Source organism: Ciconia boyciana, chromosome 2 (genome assembly GCF_034638445.1).
Source record: "Ciconia boyciana chromosome 2, ASM3463844v1, whole genome shotgun sequence".
Classification (NCBI taxonomy): domain Eukaryota; kingdom Metazoa; phylum Chordata; class Aves; order Ciconiiformes; family Ciconiidae; genus Ciconia; species Ciconia boyciana.
The window spans coordinates 67,500,848-67,520,681 of NC_132935.1; the positions used below are offsets into that span (position 1 = coordinate 67,500,848).

The 19,834-nt window shown below is 40.5% G+C and overlaps 2 protein-coding genes across 3 annotated transcripts in view; one reads left to right on the forward strand and one right to left on the reverse strand.

Moving 5' to 3' along the window:
• The window catches only part of ERP44 (endoplasmic reticulum protein 44), a 53,985-nt gene extending 46,285 nt beyond the window's left edge, over positions 1 to 7,700 (reverse strand). The window contains exon 1 of the mRNA XM_072852884.1: positions 7,569 to 7,700. Within this exon, the coding sequence (XP_072708985.1) occupies positions 7,569 to 7,625 (57 nt within the window). The 5' untranslated portion in view covers positions 7,626 to 7,700. The remainder of the gene's footprint in view (positions 1 to 7,568) is intronic.
• A 131-nt stretch (positions 7,701 to 7,831) lies between these two features.
• INVS (inversin) overlaps positions 7,832 to 19,834 on the forward strand; it is a 102,676-nt gene continuing 90,673 nt past the window's right edge. Inside the window, exons 1-2 of one of the 2 annotated variants that reach the window (XM_072852878.1) lie at positions 7,832 to 7,966; positions 14,127 to 14,296. In XM_072852878.1, coding sequence (XP_072708979.1) covers positions 14,191 to 14,296 — 106 coding nt within the window. In that variant the 5' untranslated portion in view covers positions 7,832 to 7,966; positions 14,127 to 14,190. Of the gene's footprint in view, positions 7,967 to 8,130; positions 8,758 to 14,126; positions 14,297 to 19,834 lie in introns of those variants that run through there. The other variant, XM_072852879.1, reaches the window with a different exon arrangement.

Here is a 19,834-nt window from a genome sequence, read left to right on the forward strand (position 1 = left end):
GGTCCCCAGGAGGATTATGGAGACTAATTTTCTTTCTAGAAGCCACATCTGTCCAGCATGGATTTAGAATAAGTAAATCAATCTGACTGTTTTCTGTAGTGAGATGATTAGCTCTCTAAATGAGGCAAGAGTACTGGACATTGTTTGCCTTGACTTTAGCAAGCTTCTAACACAGTGTCCCAAAGCATCCTTAGACCTAAATCGGCAATATATGAACTGAATAAGTGAACTATAAAGTGAGTGACACAGCAGCTGGACTGCTGGGCTCAAAGGGCTGTAACCAAAGATACCACGTCCAGCTGGTCTCTCATGGAGTTTCTCCAGACCATTATTGGGTGTAAGGTTTGTCTTTACTAATGACCAGAATGATGGAACAGAGTGTCCCCTCAGCAAACTTCCCGAGGATACTGAACTGGGGGAAGTGGCTTATATACTTGAGGGGAGATCTGCTATTCAGGGACACCTCAATTGGCTGGAGAAATTGCCTGACAGAAACCTCATGAAGTCTAACAAAGGCAAATCCTGCATCTCGGGTGGAATAACCCCATACAGGCTGGGAGCCAACCAGATAGAAAAGAGCTTTGCAGAAAAGGTCTTGGGGAACAAGTTGAACAGGAGTCAGCAGCGTGCCCCTTGCAGCAAAGAGAACTGCATACTGAGCTGCATTAGCAAAAGTTTAGCCAGCAGACCAAGGGAAGTGATTCTTCCCTTTCATTTGGCACTTGTGGGGCCACATCTGAAGGATTCTGTCCAGCTTTGTGACTGCCTGTACAAGACAGACATTAACATATGGGAATGAAGTCCAGCAGATGGCTACCAAGATTAATAGTGGCTGGACAATAGGGTATACAAGGAAAGGCTGAGACAACTGCATTTGTTCAGCCTTAAGAAGGGGAAGCTATTACTGCTGATACCAACGACCTAGTTGGAGGTTATAGAGAAGGCAGAGCCAGACTATTCTCAAAGATGCACAGTGATAATAGCACTAGACATAAGCTGCAGCTCCAAATAGATTTTTCAGATAAAACTTTCAACAAGGTTTTAATCAAACACTAAAACAGGTGCCCAGAGAAGTTGTAGAACCTCCATCCTTGGAGATATTCAAATCTCAACTGGGAAAACCCCTGAGCAATCCCATCTAAGTTAGTCTTGCACTGAGCAGAGCATAAGACCAGATGACCTTTAGAGGTCCCTTCCAATTTAAATGATCAAACTTGCAGTGGCAATCAAAACCCAAAACTCTACAACTTGACTCTACAAGGTGAATACAGTGAGACTCACAAAACTCCTGTTCATCAAAGCTTTCTTGCTAAAGCCAAACTAACGTAGATCAAGAAACAAGGGGAGGGAAGAAACCCAAAACATTTCCTACAATAAAAACAGATGAACAGGAGATTTACTGTGTTTACCAGAAACGTCGTGCTGCATATAAAATTACTTGGGAACCAGTTATTTGCTGAAGGTATACATCAAGCACCTGCATTTAGATAACCATATATGATGCTATGTCCTCACTGCTTTCACTATTTCAATCGATATATGCTTTAAGATACAGACCACTGCACTTTGCATTTTGCTTAGCACCACGGCAGCCAACAAGATAACATTTATGTTCTATCAGCTATACAAAGAGCAGATCTTGTGGATCACTAGCAGATTAAAGAAAAGGTGTATGTGCATGCATGTGAAGGAGCTTCCAGGTTTGGTTCATTCCTAGAAGAGGCTACAAGTAACAAGTGGTTATCTGGAGGGCACAGTACTGGAACTTTGCACATGTTTTAATGGCATGAATGGCTCTTAGCTGCAAGGGGTGTATTGTCAAGGTAGCCAGTTTCTCAGTAGTAGCATACATGAAAAAAGGAAAAATTATGGAACTCTCTTGCAATATATCTTGTTGCTTTTTGTAAGGCACTTTTTGTTATTACTAAAGTATAATTTAATACGGACAGGGTCCTACAGCTGGTTTGGAGGAATACAGCATCCTGAATTGGCAGTGAAAAAAATATTCTGAGTTAGCATTGAGTATAGCAACAGCTTTACAGAATAACCCTGAACAATGTAAAATGAAATACCTGAAAGCCAGTAAATTAAAATAATTAAAGGTAATGAAACTTCCAAAATCTCAGAGTTATGAACAGTTTTTTTAAGTCAGATTATATGAGCAGTTGACACTAACAGTTTTGAAAAAGAAAATTACCTATGTTTTTACCAATGGTTAGCATGCTTCTGATGAATGAAGACACATCAGGGAGGAAAGAAGTGCAAAGGCAGAACTCTCAGAAGAAAATTTGATCTCAGTTCCTTTCCTAATCCTCTACAAGGCACCTGCCCTCCTCTACTTCTCAGGGGAGCTTTCTCCAGTTTAGTTTTGGAAGAAAACGTTGTTTAGGCTCTGACATCAACACTCTATATTGCTTCTGCTTACATTCCCAAATGTTCCTCCTCTAAATCACTTAGAACTCACTCTCAAACAAGGGGGGGAAGGAGGTATTGCTAATACATCCAAACCCACTCCATTATTGAAGCACCTATTACTTGAAAATATCTCTAGACTCTCTTGAAGAGCTTTTGAAGAAGCTCTGGTATAAAATTTACAGTGTATTTGTATACTTGCTTTTCACATGAGACAACTCCCTCCCTTCAAGCAAACAAAATATCTGGAAACTATACAAGTGAGGCTTACAAAAGAGCCTGCAAGGTGAACAACTGGTCCTCCTGAATAGCAGCATATAATCCTTAAATCTTTCAAAAGAAATAGGTTTGATTAAAACACAGGGGATAACTGCTGTGCATGTATAAGAACAACCAGTGGTAATTCTACTTTCCCAAGAAAAGCAAGAGACTGGTCCTTATACTGCTAAGAAAGCTGTCCTGCCAAAAAAACGCAAAGCAGATTATGGAGGAGAAAAGTAAGGATATCAAAAGAACATGAAGGAGTATGTCACCACAGAGTTCTTCAGCTGCCAGCAACAGGATCTCTGACATCCTACTGTCAATAACTCATTTATACATTTTCCAGCATTGTCTGAGCCTTCTATTTGAAGCATCAGTTCTGTTTCTCCTGTCTTTCCTCCTGAGCACTCCAGACAGGGAACTTGCCTGACATGGCATAGCAAGAAGAATGCAATTCCTCTTCATAGCAAGAGTTTAAGCTTCCCCTCCTCCTCGCCCACCCCCAACCTAGGGAAAGGTCCTCAGTTAACTACTATTTTGCTCTTTAGAGGGCATGACAAATGATGGACAACTCAGAACTCCCATGCTACTCTTGGAGGGAACTCCTTTCATTGTATAAGGCTCAGTGGCCTAAAATTTGCCTGTAACTACAATCTTTGACTAATGCTCAAATTCAGAATATTACATTTTGAGCAGGATTCCTGACTATAAAATTTCTTTGTTAATATATATGCAGAGAGAGGCAAATGCACAGAAATGTGCTCTATACATTGTAAAAGGTATAGAGCGTTCACCTTCTCTTTGGGCAACTTACTACAGCATTTAACATTAAGTTAAAAGACATAATTTTATTTTATTTTCACTATTTGGGTACTTGGTGTGATATTAACATGACATGAAAGGCAGTGGCAGTCAAACAAGAAACAGAAATATTACCCTACAGTATTTTTTCCAGTTAAAAGTTTAATAGGAAATTCAAAAGTTGATTGATGAGTGCCTCTTCTAAGTTACTGCTCCTAACAGCTGCAATTGCATTGCTATATAAGTAGCATTTTGAAAGCTTCACTAAAAATATAAAACATTATAGCATTAGACCAACTGTAACACTAAGTATTACATGCCAGTGATAAACTGTATCAACTTATAGGGTAGAGCATACATAGTGGGGCTACTGAATCACAAATTGAACATACACCAGGCTTCCATAATAACCCCAAGTGAAGAGAAGCTACTACTTATTAGAAAACTAGGTAGGCTTTAAGACTCGGAAAACACTCCCAACATTTCACATTCTCATAATATGAGAGGACAAATATGCTCTTCCAAAGGTGTTGCCAAATATGTTAAGAAGTAGGTGCTCTCAGTTTGTCCATGACACCTTTCCAAACAAGCTACAAAGAAAAGGTATAGTAGTGGCATTTTGAAACCTAATAAACCTCCACAGATTGAAGTGCAAGAATTGGGAAATCCTTTTACAGTTGTTTGAGGGAAAGAAAAAAAAAGAAAGAAAAAAAACCACAGAGAACTTCCCCCTTCATTTCCCTCACTGTCAGTTGGTGGTTTCCTCTAGTCACATCTATTCCTCAGGGACGCTGTGCATGAGCCTCCCAGTAAAGTACTGAGCAACGTGACTAATGTCTTTCATACATATGCAGAAGAAGCATGTGAAACAGAGTGTCTTGTTCGAGAATTTTCTTTATAGGTGAAGCATACACATCTGTAACTAGAGGCAGACATACAGAACGATTGGTTAGAGCAAAGCCAAAGAACCACACCTTGCCTTAGAGGAGAATGTGATGAGCCACTGTCCCGTCAGCATTTATTCAACTGTCTTTGATTAATCTTAAAGATCTGTCCTACCCCCTATTAAGCAATACACCAACATGGCAGAAACATCTTAATCTATGAGCACAAGGGGCCACATGACATTACTACACATCTCTTATTCCAGTCTTGTGATCAGCTGTACACAATCCTCTATAGCCTGTGCTGTGCACTGCTCGCCCTTCCACTCAGCTCCAGTATTGCAGAGACAGGGGCCATGCCAGCCTGTGCTCCCCCCATCCTCTCTCCAGCCCCTTTTTGTCTCCCAGCAGCCCAGGAGATTGCTAGCACATGAGGTTGAAAAGTTGGAAGGAAAAAGGGTTGTGCTGGGACTGGTAGGTATCCCTATAACGCTTTGCACTGCAATTTCCACCCTAGCAACCCAACCTTCAGTGAGACCAGGGAGAAGAATATTAGAGTGAGACCCAAAGCCCTCCGAAATTTTAGTGATCTCCTGTCAAACTTCTTAGACTAAAGAACTTCTTTTGATATTGACATTGTATCTTTGCTTCCTTTTGCAGCATTTTAATTCCCAATCTAGAAAAGAAATATGCTTACCCAAAAGTCTGGAAATTTAAATAATTTTTTTTTAACTTCATTGCTATTACTAAGCAAGACCAGCTTAGTAAGCTGTTTTCACAGCTACATATTATTGTATTCTGTTTTAGGAACCATTGATATAATGCTAATAAGCTCACTTATCCACAAAATATGCTAACTGCCACACTCAAAGAGGCTTTGCTAGATGGCACATCCTTTGGATGCAGAGCAGAGCGCTCTCCCAAACCTTACCAACCAAGACCACAGTTATGTTGCTAGTTTTACGTAATCGTGACTGTCAGTAACAAGAACAACAAAGTTACCAGAACTTTAAAGCCAATCTGGTACACCCTACCAGATTCTCCAAATGCCATGAGAAAACAAACACCATACATTGTAAAAGAGTTTTTCAACTATTTTAAAGAAAAGGATCCCTCCAACTCCCAGTCCGCTAAGGACAACTTTTCCTAAACTCTTAACAAATCTACTAAAAGCAATGATTCATTGGCTTGATCCAAGTATGTAACTAGGCACCTTACAACACAGGGCCACATCTGATATGATGCTGAAGAATTACACTGATAACCTTATACATTCTTTTTCTTAAAAAAACCCAATTCTGACCTGTATCCTTCTTGAGGTTTTATGTACACAGTTCTTTTTAAACACATTAGAAATTGGTTTATGTGACCCATACACAAAGAAACAGCAACTAAAACATGGGGAAATTTCAGATCTTAGCCATTTCCTATTTTGTAGTTGGCACACATAGATCTAACTGATGCATATTAAATTTGCATTGATCAACTGTACCATGAAGAAAGAGAAATGCTTTCATTAACTCATGTCCACTTTTTCAAACTTGTACTTGTCCATTTAAATGGCATTTTAAAACAGTACACACTCCTTGTTTTTGCTCATTGGAGTCTGTACTTAAAACAATGGTGAAAACCAACCTAGCGTGTAAGCAACATTGTTTTAACGCACAGATGTGACTGGAAAATACTAGGTTCTTCACTTTAGCCTCTCATATCATGAGCTAACACAGTATAAGTAGTCATCTATATATAAATATTTCAAATGTGTTTTTTCAAACCCTACCAACCATGTATATTTACTAACCCTGAAACTACAGCAAGTTTATAATAATTTAATCAGAGCTTATCCAGGTAGAAGTGCACATTTCAAAGTGGTAATGAGTACTTGTTCTGTTCACTTGTTCTGTTCACTACAACTAGGAATGTAGTTGTCCTCACATTCCTAACTAATTCATTCATTAGTAGCTATATTACTATGTACTTCCCTTTAGATCCCCAAAGCTCTATCTACCTTTACCTGCAATTATTCCTTCATTTTATGGCCAATTTTATTCTCCCAAATGTTTAAAATAGATTAAACACATTAGTATCTTAAGACCAAATCCTGTTAAACTTATTCACACAAGTCCCCTTTAGCTCTGCAAGTCACTTATGCTACGAAAGGCCCAGAATCCTGCCCAATACAATTCAGGAAAAGTAAGAATCACTACATCAGCCTGTTTTAAAAAAAACAGATAAAATGTAACACAGACAACTTATCTCCACAAAACACATGCGTCAGTGATTGAGTTTCTGTGTGTGCAAAGCCAGAAGGTGGCTTAGGTCATGTATGTAATGCCAGCCAAAAAAAAAAAAAAAGCTGTACTCTGACAACTAAAGATAAATGCGACGACTGTGCAAGACAGCTCAGGAACTTTTCCCAGCTTCGGCCACTGAGCTCGGCCGCATTACTTCCCTGCAGGCGTGCTCACAGAAAGGGCGCGCAAGCAGCCCCGTTCTCGCTCGGGCACGGGAACCCGTTCCCCTCAGTTTAAGGGCGGCAGCACGGTAACACGGGTGACAAGCAGGCTCTGGAGAGGCACCGTTAAGGCAGTTCCCTCCCGGCAGCCGCGGCTCCCGCCACCGCCCAGGGGCTGCGCGGCCCTCCCGGGCCCGCTCCCTCCCCTCGCTTTGCCTCTTCGGTTTCTGAAGAGGGGAGGCGCAACGCCGGCCTTCTCCGCGGAGAAACCGGGGCCGGACCCCCACCGCCCGCCAGGCCAATACCCCGGGCCCTCGGCGGCTCCCGAGCCTCGGCCCGGAGAACGGCGAGCCCAGGCCCAGCCCCGCCCCGCAGCCGGCCCGTTCCGCGTCCGCAGCCTATCAGCCTCGGCCACAACACCGGGCTCCGCCAACCGGGGCCGCTCCCGCAGCCGCCGCTCTCCTCCCTCCCCTCCCCCGCCGAGCAGGTGCCGGCGGAGCGGCCCCGACCCCCGGCGAGGCGAGGGGCGGCACCGCGGCGGGGCCGGGGGCCGCCACCCAGCCTGAGGCACGTTCCCGGCGCGCACAAGCGAGGCGAGCGGGAGGAGGCTGGCGGCCGGGAGAGAAGAGTCCCGAGGCCCGCCGGCCACCCCCACACCGCCCAACCCAGCCCGATGCTCGCCCCGGCGGGATCGCGGCGGGCCGGGCGGGGTAGCGGCGGGGGAAGGGAAGGGCCGTGGGGAGCCGGTCGCTCACCAGGAGAAGGAGGAGGCAGCCAGGGTCAGGCAGGAGCGGGAAGATGGCGGGTCTCATGGTAGATCGGGCGCCCGGGAGGGGGAGAAACGCGGCTCCCACTCTCCGCGGCGGCGGCGGCGCCTCACTTCCCCCGTCGCCAGGAAACACCCGGGCAAGTTCCACCGCGGGGCCCCGCGCTCCCCGCCTCCGCCGCTCACTTCCGGGTTGCCGCGCTGCGCAGGGCACACCGGGAAGCGTAGTTCCAGCCGCTCCCGCCGATCGGGGAGGGCAGGCGGGGCAGGAGGCGCAGGGGCGATCCCAGAACCCACCGGGGCTGCCCGCGCGTGAGCCCCGGCCCCGCCCGGCCGCTGAGGGGTGGGGCCTGGTGGCAGCGCGATGAGGCGGCGGGTGGGGTCGCGGTGAGTTACGGGGCGCAGCTGCAGCGCCGGGGAGGGAGGGAGGAAGGAAGGGAGGCGGCTGTCACCGCCCGGGCGAGGCAGGGTTAACCCTTTCCGCCTTGGTGGCGGGGGTGTCCCGTGGCACCGCAGCCTCTTCCGCTCTTGGTGGGACGCTGGGGCTCGTTATCGGTCCCGGGGGGCCCGCGGCTCCTCTGTCCGGGCGGGGGGTCCCTGCCAGCTCTCAGCGCCGGCGGTGGCGGGCGGCACCTCCGTGGCTGAGGCGGGTGGCGAGGCGGCTCCGCGGGGCCCGGGCGGGTTGGGCAGCCCCGGCGGCGCCCGCGGAAAGTTGTCCACATTTCGTTTGGCGCCGCTGGGTCCCGCCTTGGCCCTTCAGCCGCCGGGACTGGGGAGAAGGTTTTGGCCGTAGGGAAGATGAGGGGTGTTTGGGCGCTGTGCGCGTCGGGGTCTTCCTTTCCTCGGAGTTAGGGAAGCAGCTTGCTGTTTGCGAGGCGGGGGAACGCAGCCTGTGTGAGGTGGCAGGGCGGCTGGTGGGAGCGTTGGGAAATTTCGGCGTGATAACGGGGTTAAAGTGGAACGTCATCTTTCATTTTTATTCCTTGACGCTTCAACAGATTTGTGCTTTTTGTCACTTCCTGAGTTCTGAACACTGGAAAGGAAGAACAGCTAAAATGCAGTGCTTCATCCTCTTCCAGTAACACTTTGGACCTTACAGTACATATATGCTTTGGGACCTTGCAGAGCTGTCTCAAAAAGATTGTGGAAAGCTGCACTTGGCGTTCTTTGCATTTCCAGTATGTACACAAGTGTAAGGAGTGAAACGGGGCATAACGCCATTTAAAAGAAAATCTTTTACATCAGCTTTTTGCAAGTCAAGCCCAATTTGGCTTCAAAGAAAGCCTGACAGGCTCAGACTTTATGTGTGACCCTGCAAAAATCATTTGGCCTGTCAGTTTCATGAGCTGAAAACATCAATATGTATATACACATCATGTCTTTTTTTATAGTCTGAAATTGAAACTTAATTTTTATCAGCTCTGCTATGTCTACCTGAAGAACCTGTGCTCCTCAATCTGTAGAATGAACATCTTATCTTCTGAATTCATTCACATTTGAAAAATACTTTGATATTTTTTCATAGCAGCTCATTCTTCACTTGGAAACTTTATCAGTAAAATTTGATAGGGTGATCTTGTTTAAATGTTAACAACCTTGTGCTTTGCCGAATAGAAAAATTATGAACTCTGATTATCTGTGTAATGCAAAGGAGACTTATCATATTTTGGTAAGAAATTTCACATACCTTGAAGAGCTCTTGGTGTCCATATGCCTGTCCCTTCATTTCAGGTGAATCGACAAGGCTAATCTTTTCCTACATGTTAGCTTAAAGAAGAAAAAGTGAATTATTTACTTGATTCCAGTAATACAATGCATATTACAGATAATGTCAATTATGTACCTTTTTATAAGCAGATCTTATAGTTATTTCTTGATTTTTATTGTTGTTTTTCATCCCTTACAAATAAATGCCTCATTTTTCATTAATGAGGGTCTTTATCAAACAAGTCCTCCAGATCCCAATTCATCTGTTTGTCATATACATGAGAGAAATATCTGAGGAAAGTTACATATTTTCTTTTTATAGTTCCTCTTAATATTTCAGAATTTCTCTGATGCAGAATTAGCTCTTTCAATGGAGTTATGATACTGTACTGAGAATTGCTGTAGAGATAATTGGTTGCTTCTCTCACCTGTGTGATTACTGACACTTTATGCAGATTTGGCTCTTGTTTTCATCTGGAAATTATGAAGAGGAAATTACGAAAATTCTCTTCTGTATGCAGTCAGTTTTATATAATTGTTGATGTAACTGGGATGCTTCTGGTGCCTTACTAAGTTCTCCAGTATTTGCTGAATTTTACACTGCTGCCCCTGGATGTTTTATATTACAGTGTATGTGTTTGTGGAAGGGTAGAATGTAAAGAAAATAGAGGAAAAGACATCAGTGATAACTTTGGGGAATAAAACTAGTATCTCAAAATTCCAACAAGTGTAAAATTCCAATGGTGCGTATAGGTCCACTTAATAATGTAGAGAGTCCTGATGTCTTCTCTGTATCCAAGAGAAGCTTTTGAGGAAAAGGCAGAGGCAAGTTAAAGACAAGCTGTAGTCTTGTGTGCACATGTTAAACTATGTAGCACATGATCCATCTCTGCAGCCTTTTCCCTTCTGTTTCTTTCCTCTTGTTCAGATTGCAGTGGATTATTGTAGTTTCCTTCATATAGCAGGCAAATTTATATAGCTGTAGGAATAACCGAGGAGAAAAAAAGGTAATGGTTAAGTAGGGGGAGGCACTGCGACTACTTGTGACACTCAGTTTCATACTGTCTCTTTTGGTTTCTTCAGATTTGCCTGATCAGAAATGCCTCAAATGCTTTTATCCAGTATAATGTAGAGAAGATAACAGAAAGCACAAACCATACTGCTAGGTTGGGAGGAAGAGTTTAGCTTTGAATGAAACATATCAATTGTGTGTCCTAAAAAGTCAAAAAAGCAGTTTTGTTGGAGGAGGAGAGGATACTTGGGAAGCAGAGAATGGTGCAAGTATTTTGAAAGATGTGGATATTCTTTATCCTCCTTAAAAGGAAACAACGATTGTAGCTAGCACTGGGAGTGTTTGAAGGGCTGTTACATTAAAATTAAAACAATTGTGCCTTGTGTCTTAAAGTGTATTTGGGCTTGTTTGGGCTAGCGTAAGCTCTGTCCACCCTGCGCTGTCATGTATACATCTGCACTTTCTTTGGGTTTCTTAAGCACCAAGTCAAGTTGAGCTTTTCTGTAATTTGTTGTGGCGTATTATGGAACTGTTAGCCTGTCTTACATGGCTCTAAAAGTGAAAAAGTTGTTAACCCCCTGTCACATTAGACTCTTTGAACTCCTTTCTGTTCTCTGCTCCTAGAAGTCAACAAAGCCATGAATCCATTAATGACACAGTTCTGATTATGGGAAGGATCACCTACTTATGTGGTAAAGCAAGTGTGTCAAAAAAATGTTCGATGGCTTTTCTGAAACGTAGAGAGTTTCACCAAACTCAATAAGGATGGAAGCATCCCTTACTTCCAAGAGATATCGAACATCACCATTGTCATGTTATTCTGAGGTTCACGGAAGAAGAGAGCAGTAGCATAGGATCACATTGTTCCATAGGTTTCAGATGATGGAAAATGGCTCCAGAACTATTAGTGAGAAAAAATACTTTCATAAAGTTGTGTGAGGAGCTCATCCTCATGCTTCTGCACCAGTGTTCTCAATGGAGTGCACCAGTGCTGGTGTAGAAGCAGGTAACTATTGTGCTCTAATAACTGGTCACTTCAGACAGGTACAAATGCCATACATGCTTGGCGTTGGGAAGTTGGTTGTTGGGTAAGTGACTAAGGTGATTCTGAAATAATCTTATAGGAGTCCCTGAAACAAAAATTGGGTTTGGGGAAATTGTTTGCTTTATTAAAGTGTAGTGAGCCATTGCATGTTTCCATAACACATGTGCTCTAAGGAGTGATAAAGTTAGGCAATACCATACTTACTCCTGATTCTGAAGTGACCGACAGACGGCAGAGGGAGATCCGTGAACACAAGCAAGGAATCGTTCCAGTAGTGAGGAGATCTAGTATATGTGCTCAAGGAAACCAGCATCTCATGCCTTTCTTGTCACACCATTACTAGTTTTTGTAGGGGAGAGAGGTTGGAAGGTAAGGTGTTATGTTTCTTAGGACATAATGAACCCGCTTTCATGGCTCATGAAAACTCAACCAGACAGACTTCAGGAAAGGAGTATTCAGTGATACGGTTAGCCATTGGAAGAAGCAGCGTAGCACGCACTTTGCTGTCTGAAGACAAGATGGAGAAGCAGCAACTGAGACGCTGGTGTGCTAAAAGCTTTGTCTACAGTTATCGTGTGATATACTTTAGACAATGTCTGAGTTATACCTGAGCGTCTTCATGTAGAGTGAATGCACTATATTAATGTGTTGTTGAGCAGGTTTGCACAACCACATGGTTCCGTATTTGTGCTTATTCCAGGGATGTGGTATGAACTGATACCGTGACTGTGCAGATGTTCTTTGAGTAACTGATTATATTTGCCATGAAGCTCCCTGTATTATTTTTCTTATCAGCTCTCCAAGGAAGTTTGGAGCTTGTGAAGAAGAGTCTACAATTATATTAGAGTATTAAGTTGTATTTGATTTTATTTTTTTTGTTTGCAGGTAAAGGCCTTTACCTTTATTATTTCATGCTTAATATCTGCTGTAGAGATTTTCACTTCATTTTACAGAAAAGTGAATGTTTTTCTGGTATTGTAATAACATTTCCCCCCAACGTTGATATGTATCCATCCGCAATTATCTTAATAGAAACAGATGCTGTCTAGCAATATATTAAATTTATAGAACAAATAAACCAAAGATGGTTGAAAATAACAATTGAAGCAAAATAGCTTCTTCTTGCTGTTTTCCAAGTGTACTATGACATAAATGTGGGACATGACAAAAGGAGTATATTTAAATTAACATGGAACAGAAGATGAGGTGGAAAAATCCCCAGAATTCAGTAGACAGCCTCAGCAATACCTCCTCTTTTTTTTTTTTTCTGGTGTGTACAATTATTGTTTGCTCACCTCAGTCTGTTTTCCATTCCAAATGTGAAGTGTGTTAAGAATTGAAGGTAAAAGTTCAAGTGTTTGATACTTTTGGAGAAAATCAACAAGTTTTCAAGCATGCAGGCCCTTCTTCATTTCCAAAATAGTGTGTGGACCTGAGCTGATCATTATCAAGATCTTGAGGCAGTAGCAGTTCTGTTTCAGAAGAGGCTAGGAAGGCAACTGTAGTGGTAAACGTGACTTAGGAAGGAAATAGAGAAGCAAGAAGAGAATGCCATTATAGCACTGCATAAATCCATGTTTTGCCCACATCTTGAATAGCTAGTGGAGTTTTCTTTCCATCTCAAAAGGGTTAGAGCAGAACTGTGAAAAGGTCCAAAAAAGGGCAGTTAAAATGGTCATGTGTACAGAAAAGCTGCTGCCTGGGTAGCAGCTAAGTAAGCTAAGACTCTCAGCTAGAGGTAGATACGATCAGGGAGGGTATGTTAAAAATCTGTAGAATAATTACTGATGGATAAAATTGTTTATTTACTGTCCCTTCCAGGAGAAGGATTAAGGGCTCTCAGATGGCAAGAGCTAGGACAAGACAGATGAAAGCAAGTGGTTTGTCCATATGATGTTCGGTTGTGGCACAGAACTCCTTGCCGGTAGATGTTGTGGATGCTATAAGTTTGCATAGTCTTAAGAGAAGACTGGACATGTTTATAGTAGAGAAATTAATTGAAAAAAATTAACAGAATTTGCAGAGTACTAAATACACAGAAACCAAGTCCACTTCAGGAAGTGATTGAACTAGAAATAATTGTAGGTTGGGAGAGTGTTTGGAAGAGGGGGACAAAATCATATTCATATATATAGTTATTATTTTATATAGATATCTGCTCTGTTCTTTGGCATCTACCATTGGCCAGTTTGAGGCGGGATTTAGAGCCAGACTCCTGGTCTAATTCATTGTGGCTTTTCTTACACACACTTTTTGCCACTTCTGTTCATGTTTGAAGAACACTTAAGATCTAGAAAGCTGATCTGATTATTTCAGTTATGCCAGTTGGTGAAATAAAAGATACAACTTCAATTTATAAACCTTTTCCTGCATATGTCCATAGACCATCATGGTAAAATACCACCAGATATCAAGTACTGGAGGAATATATCAAGTTAATACTTGATAACAAACTTGATTGGTTACCGAATTGAAACATGCATGCCAACACTCTGAAGAACAGTCTGTTGGATTTGTAGAAAAACTCTATTCTATTTGCAGACTTTTGCAAAGCTTATTGACTGAAATTTATGTTGAAGGCAACAAAACTATAATATATATATCTATATCTCCTTAATGTAGGCTTTTTCTGGTTGAATCTTGGCTAGAGGTGGATTTAATCCAGAAAATAAGAAACGTGTTTGTTCTTTTCTGTTTTTAACAGAAGTTTATTCTCTTTAGCATTGTTTGAATCATTTTAATGACATTATAAAATTAATTCTATTTTATTGGGGTTTTTTTAGAACTGCATTCCTGCAAAAAATGTTGGTGGTGCAGATCTGACCTATGGTAATACCTTGAAAGAGTATGAATATTTCAGCAAACTGCCTCTTCAGTGGTTCCTCGTTAGCATCTGAAGTGCATGCTGCTGCTGTTAATGGAGATAAGAGTACCCTCCAAAAGCTAATAGCAGGTAAATGTTTTCATTGTAGATGCATTTTGATTACTTCATAACGGAAGCTTTAGTTTTGACTTACTGTTCTGATCTTTAAGACTGTTTTCATTTCTTGATTATATGTATTTCTAGAATAAATGTAGTCCTGAAAATAAGACTGACTTTTCTTACTTTTTATTATCTGTTGCCTTTGATTGGTACTTCTGTGTGAAGTAAAATAGAAAATTGGTGAGTGATACAACCAGAAGACTTATTTAGGACTACTGTTTCAGGGAATTTGAAATTCTGGAGAAGTGCTTTGGGCTGAAATATTTTGTCACCAAATCCTTATTTTTTGAATCATTGCTTTTGTGGGGAATTTGATAAACTTATTTTTACACATCATTTATTACAGTTAATGAAGTCTTGTCACTGTGTAGTATTTGGGGACAAAATGAGCCAGCCTTATTTGTTACTTTGATTCTGATACACTAACAATGTTTCTCAAGACAAATTAACTGTAGGGAGAGTGTCTGGTCCAATTGAAGCTGAACTAAAAAAAAATTCCCATCTATTACAAAGCCCAGGATTTTGCCTTTCCTCTCTGTCCAAGAACTCTATGGCATCCAGATTAGTAGTTTTCAAAAGCAGTATATGTTCTGTGTTCCGAAACCTATCTTACATACATTTGGAAGGCTGCAATATGATAGGTGAAGACTTTGATTTTCAGAGTTTCTGATTAAATGCAATTCCAGCTGATACTATAGAAGTTTTATTTGCTCAGCCTTTTTTGAAAATCCCATTCCTGGAGCTTGGTGAGGGCGAAGGACTCTGAAATAATAAGAAACCTAGCCTGTATTTATGCTGTTAACTGTCAGTTTTAATGGGTGTAAAGGATTTAATGGTAATTACATTAAACCAACAGTCAAGTTTCTTTATGTATCTTCTGCTGACCTGTGTTGAAGACAAGATAGTAAACTGTGTGGGTCTGTTTTCTAAGCTGTACAGAAAGCAGTAAATTGTTCTTCTTTACAAGGTATATCTAATTCTCTCAAAAGACAGTTAGAAGTGATTTAACTCAAAAAGGAGAAAAAGTTTGAGGGAACTGACTTTACAGAAGCTCCACTGGTTGAAACAAATATATTTTGTTGGGCCTTCAAATTTATTTTGTCATATGATGGCCCAAACATACACTGATTGCATTTAATGCTATCTGTTCACTCTTTTGTAGAATATTTTATGAACAACGTATGAGCAGTTGATATGCAGGTGCTTCTAGAAATCTGTGGTTTGCAACTACAAAGTAGCTTTAAATACCTAGGTTTTTTTAAGTTCTCTGCCTGCATATGGAGCGGGGAAAAAAGTCTGAGCTTTCAAATCCTGGCTAACAATCAGAAACGACAACAAAGAATTTTTGCTGACTTCAGTATGTTCTTGTTAATCTCACAGCCAAAAGATGTATTTCAAAAACACAAAGGAACAAGTACTTTTGTGTTGCTGGTACACCTTGTCAAATATACCACAAAACAGCCATTAGAAGCAGATATGGAAATCACTATTCTTTTGATGGCAATCATGCAGCAATAAAATAAAAATGCTGTGTGTTGTTTTTACATGGGAGAGAAAACTGCATAATCCTTGCAGCCTTTGCTATAATAGCAAAATTTGGCTTTTCTGCTTTGTCATGTTTTGACAGGATATGACACAGACCTTACTTTTGCCAGGACAGGACCAAAAAAAAAAGTATTGCCTAGCAGAAGAAGAATGCATCAGAGTAATATTTTTAGCTGTTTACCAGGCACTGTTGAAAGTATAACTTGATGCCAGAAGTAAACTGAGCAATTGGTGTTATTCACTGAACTTCATAACTGCACTGAGTAGCAGTATCTAATTCAGGACAGTACTTCAGCGTTATGTGTGCATATGCTGGATTGCTTAACAACATTCTCCTAACGCAGCCAAGCTTTGCATCTTGATTATGTGGCTAGTGGTATATGCAGTAACATAAAGTCTGACTTTCTCCTCCTTTTAGGAAGGGCTTTTTACCTCTAAATTCATTATTACTTTCCTCTTTGAGTTTTCCCTATTCAGTTATTAACATAGGAGGGGCATAGAGGCTGGTAAACAGTCTGTTAGAGCAGCCACTCTAACCTGTTCGGTGACTATTCCTTTTCCCATCTGTAGCTTGATGCAGCATGTGTGACTGTATACAAACATATACATTGTATTTGCATATAATTCATGAGTATGGATGCACGTGTAATCTGCCCAATAGCCTGTGATTTTAAAGGAACAGGTGTTTGAAATAATACAGTGTGTTCTGGATACTGCGTTCCTTTTGACATCCTATACCAGTAAGAGGCATAAATAGACAGAATCAAAGATAAGTAGAAAACTTATACAGAGGAAGAGGGCTTTGGAACAGTGTCCCTTTATGTTAACCACTACTGATGCTTAATTACAGGACTTTCTAAACAGCCTATGGGTTAAATCCCACAAAGCACAGTACATGCCAAGTGTTTATTGTAGAACCAATGCTCTAACAAAGTGTGCTAATTGTTTGCATTGCATGAGTTGCTTAGTACCGTATCACATTGTTTTAGAATTATATGATCTCAGGCTTTGGGGAATACTCACAGTATTTTCTTTTCTATGTTTCATACAACACTGAACATGTCTTTAATTAACAGTTCTTCAGTGTTAAAACCCATCTGTATGATTTTAATCCTAGGCAAAAAGGGAGCAAAAGTTAATTTTGTGTTTGGAGGATCAATTTGCATTTAACGCATTTATATAGAGTTTCAGGAAGATGCATCTAATTGTTTTAATTTTTTATAAGAACACAATAACATGTATAACAGTCATACTGAAGTGCCTGTTCAGTCCAACTCCTCATCCTAAAACCCTTATCATGTATCGCTTGCATACAAGTGCTTCTGAAACACTGATACGATGTTTCATTGTAAATGTTAACTATGAATTCTAGGTTGCAAATAGCAGTTCAATGTTTTTGTTTGATTCTCTGCTTCTCTCTTCCATGTTCTGCAATGTGGGAGGTTGAATAAAACTCAAATCAGATATTACAAAAGGCGAGATTCTTGCAAGTAACAAGAGATGGTCTGTCTTTTAATAATTAAGCAGAATTCATGTCCTCCTGCCCTTTCTCCTCTTCTGGTTTAAAAATGCATAGAAATGTGAGAGTCTCATGTGACTGCTTGCACAGACTGTGAAGAAGTGATGAGGTATGAATATGAGAGTTAAATTTTGGAATTGGGCCACTTGATTCCGTGGTATTCGTGACCTTCACTGGCAACAAGCTTATGAAATGCATAATCTGGGTGGGGTGAGGATGTTGATCTTGAAAGGGGAGGGATCAAACAAACTTCCTTTCTTAGGCAGGTATGTGAAAGAGAATTTAATTTTGCCACAGCACATTTTAGATTCACTAATATGTGAATGTTTAGAAGGCTACCTGTGCTTTCTCAATTGCAGAAAATAATAATTTACTGCAACTGTGAGGTCCACAAGGTGCTGTGGTTAGTGCATTTCATCAAGTTAGTCCCCCTTAGCACCTGATAGCGATATAGTGGCTCCTAGTCCTTGTCCTGAGCACAGAGACACTCTTTCAGGGAAATGCCCACAGAACCTTAACCATTCTAAGGGCCTTACAGAGTCTTGTAAGCAAACAAAATAATAAAAAAACCGAAACCTACTGTTAGCTGAAGATAGTTTCTTTCCCTTAAAAATCAGTGCAGCAGGTTCGGGCAAATCACTGGCATCAAGTTTTGAAGGTCTTGCTTATTTTTTACTCAGACTGTCTGCAGTCGTGGAAATTCTTTGTCATCAGCTACATTGCTCTTTGGGAGCAGTACGTGGAAATTAGATGTTTGTTGCTCTACTTAGCTGGGTTGTCCTTGAGCTTTAGGCCATTTTTGCTCATCTTTACCTTACCCATTTCTTTCTTTTAGTCTCTACATTTTGTATATCCTCTAACGTTATATAATAGAAAGGGAACTTGGAATCTGGGGGAGAGGGACTAGTTTTGCACACTGCTGATTTAAGAACAAGTGTTATATGAGCATAAGCCATGTTCATGTGTCTTATTGGGAGAAATGCATGTTTATGTATTTCTTTTTAAAAATATTTGTGATTGTGTAAGTCCCATAATCTTCAACAAATTTAAGACACTGTTGAGGCTATGTTAACACTGAACAGTGGAATATGGTTTAATGATGTCTAAATTACCAGACTGCACTAATACTGGAAGAGCACATGATTATACTTAGCTAATTAAAGAAACTGGCTTGTTGACTGGGAGCAGTGCCATGTTAAATTATGCTTTGGACCTCAATATCTATATGTTGCTGCACAGGGCTGCATGGTTGTTCATAACCGGCTTTGATGTTTCTGTACTATGCTCTATTGAATGGAAAAAACATTTCTTGTTAGCTAAAATATTGAGACGTAAGACATTGACAGTTTCACAATATGTATGTATAACTTTTAAAATACTTATTTCTAATAGTGGAGGAAAGAAGTATCTTGAAACTGCATCCAGTTTGCAATGGAATTGTAATACTGTGAAATGCAAATCTAGCAAATGTTTTTACAAGTTAGCGAAAATAAAAAAAAATTTTGATTTCCCTGTGTAACTCCTATGTTACATTTTGAGTTATTTCCAAATGGCCATGTAATTAATTAAACAAGTGACATTTTTTTCTGCATGCTGCTTTCTAATGCATTTAGTAAATATTACAACTTTTCATTTTAAGTAGAAGTAAAGAACTGTAGGCTTCAATAATGAAAATAAGATGACACTTAAGTGAATATTTAAAGACAATACATGAGCTTTTTTTCTCAAAAAAATCTTGATAAAAATTAGAATTTTAACAGTATCAAATATGTACATAGTGCTAGTAAAAATTATATTACCTGTTTATTTTTTCATGTCAAAATGTAATTACATATAACAGGACATAAATAATAATCCAAATACCTTTCAACTTACACAGCTTTTAACTCCCCTTTAGAAATATATTGCAAATTATTTTTTAAAAGTCTTAAAAGTTACTTTTAAATACGCTACCATAAAATTAAGCTTTGTTGATATCTTTTGTTTCGATGTGAAGAGTAATGAATAATACTTTATCTTCTCTAATTCTAAGCAAAGTTCAGACCAGATTCTTATGTAGCTTTTATGCAAGGTCTCACAGGAAAAAAATCACCTGTATAAATTTACAAATGTAATTTTCTATTATTAGATTTATTATCTGATTTTTATTCAGTATAAAAATATACTTTGGTCATTTACTCATTGAAAAAAATCCAAGACTTGGCTGTTATGCTTATTATGAGAAGTTTTCTAAAGGTAAAAATGAGGAAAAGCTGATAAGGGTATATGCAGTTCCCAGTGGCTTATCTGCAGAATGTGGAACCGTTGCTATTCTTTATCTTCATTTATGTAGTAATACAGTAGGAAAAGATAACATCCTATTCAAACTCGCTTAAGTTGCATAGAAAACCAAAACAAATGTGTATGTTTTTCTACATATATGGAAGTCTAAAAAAATTAGATGG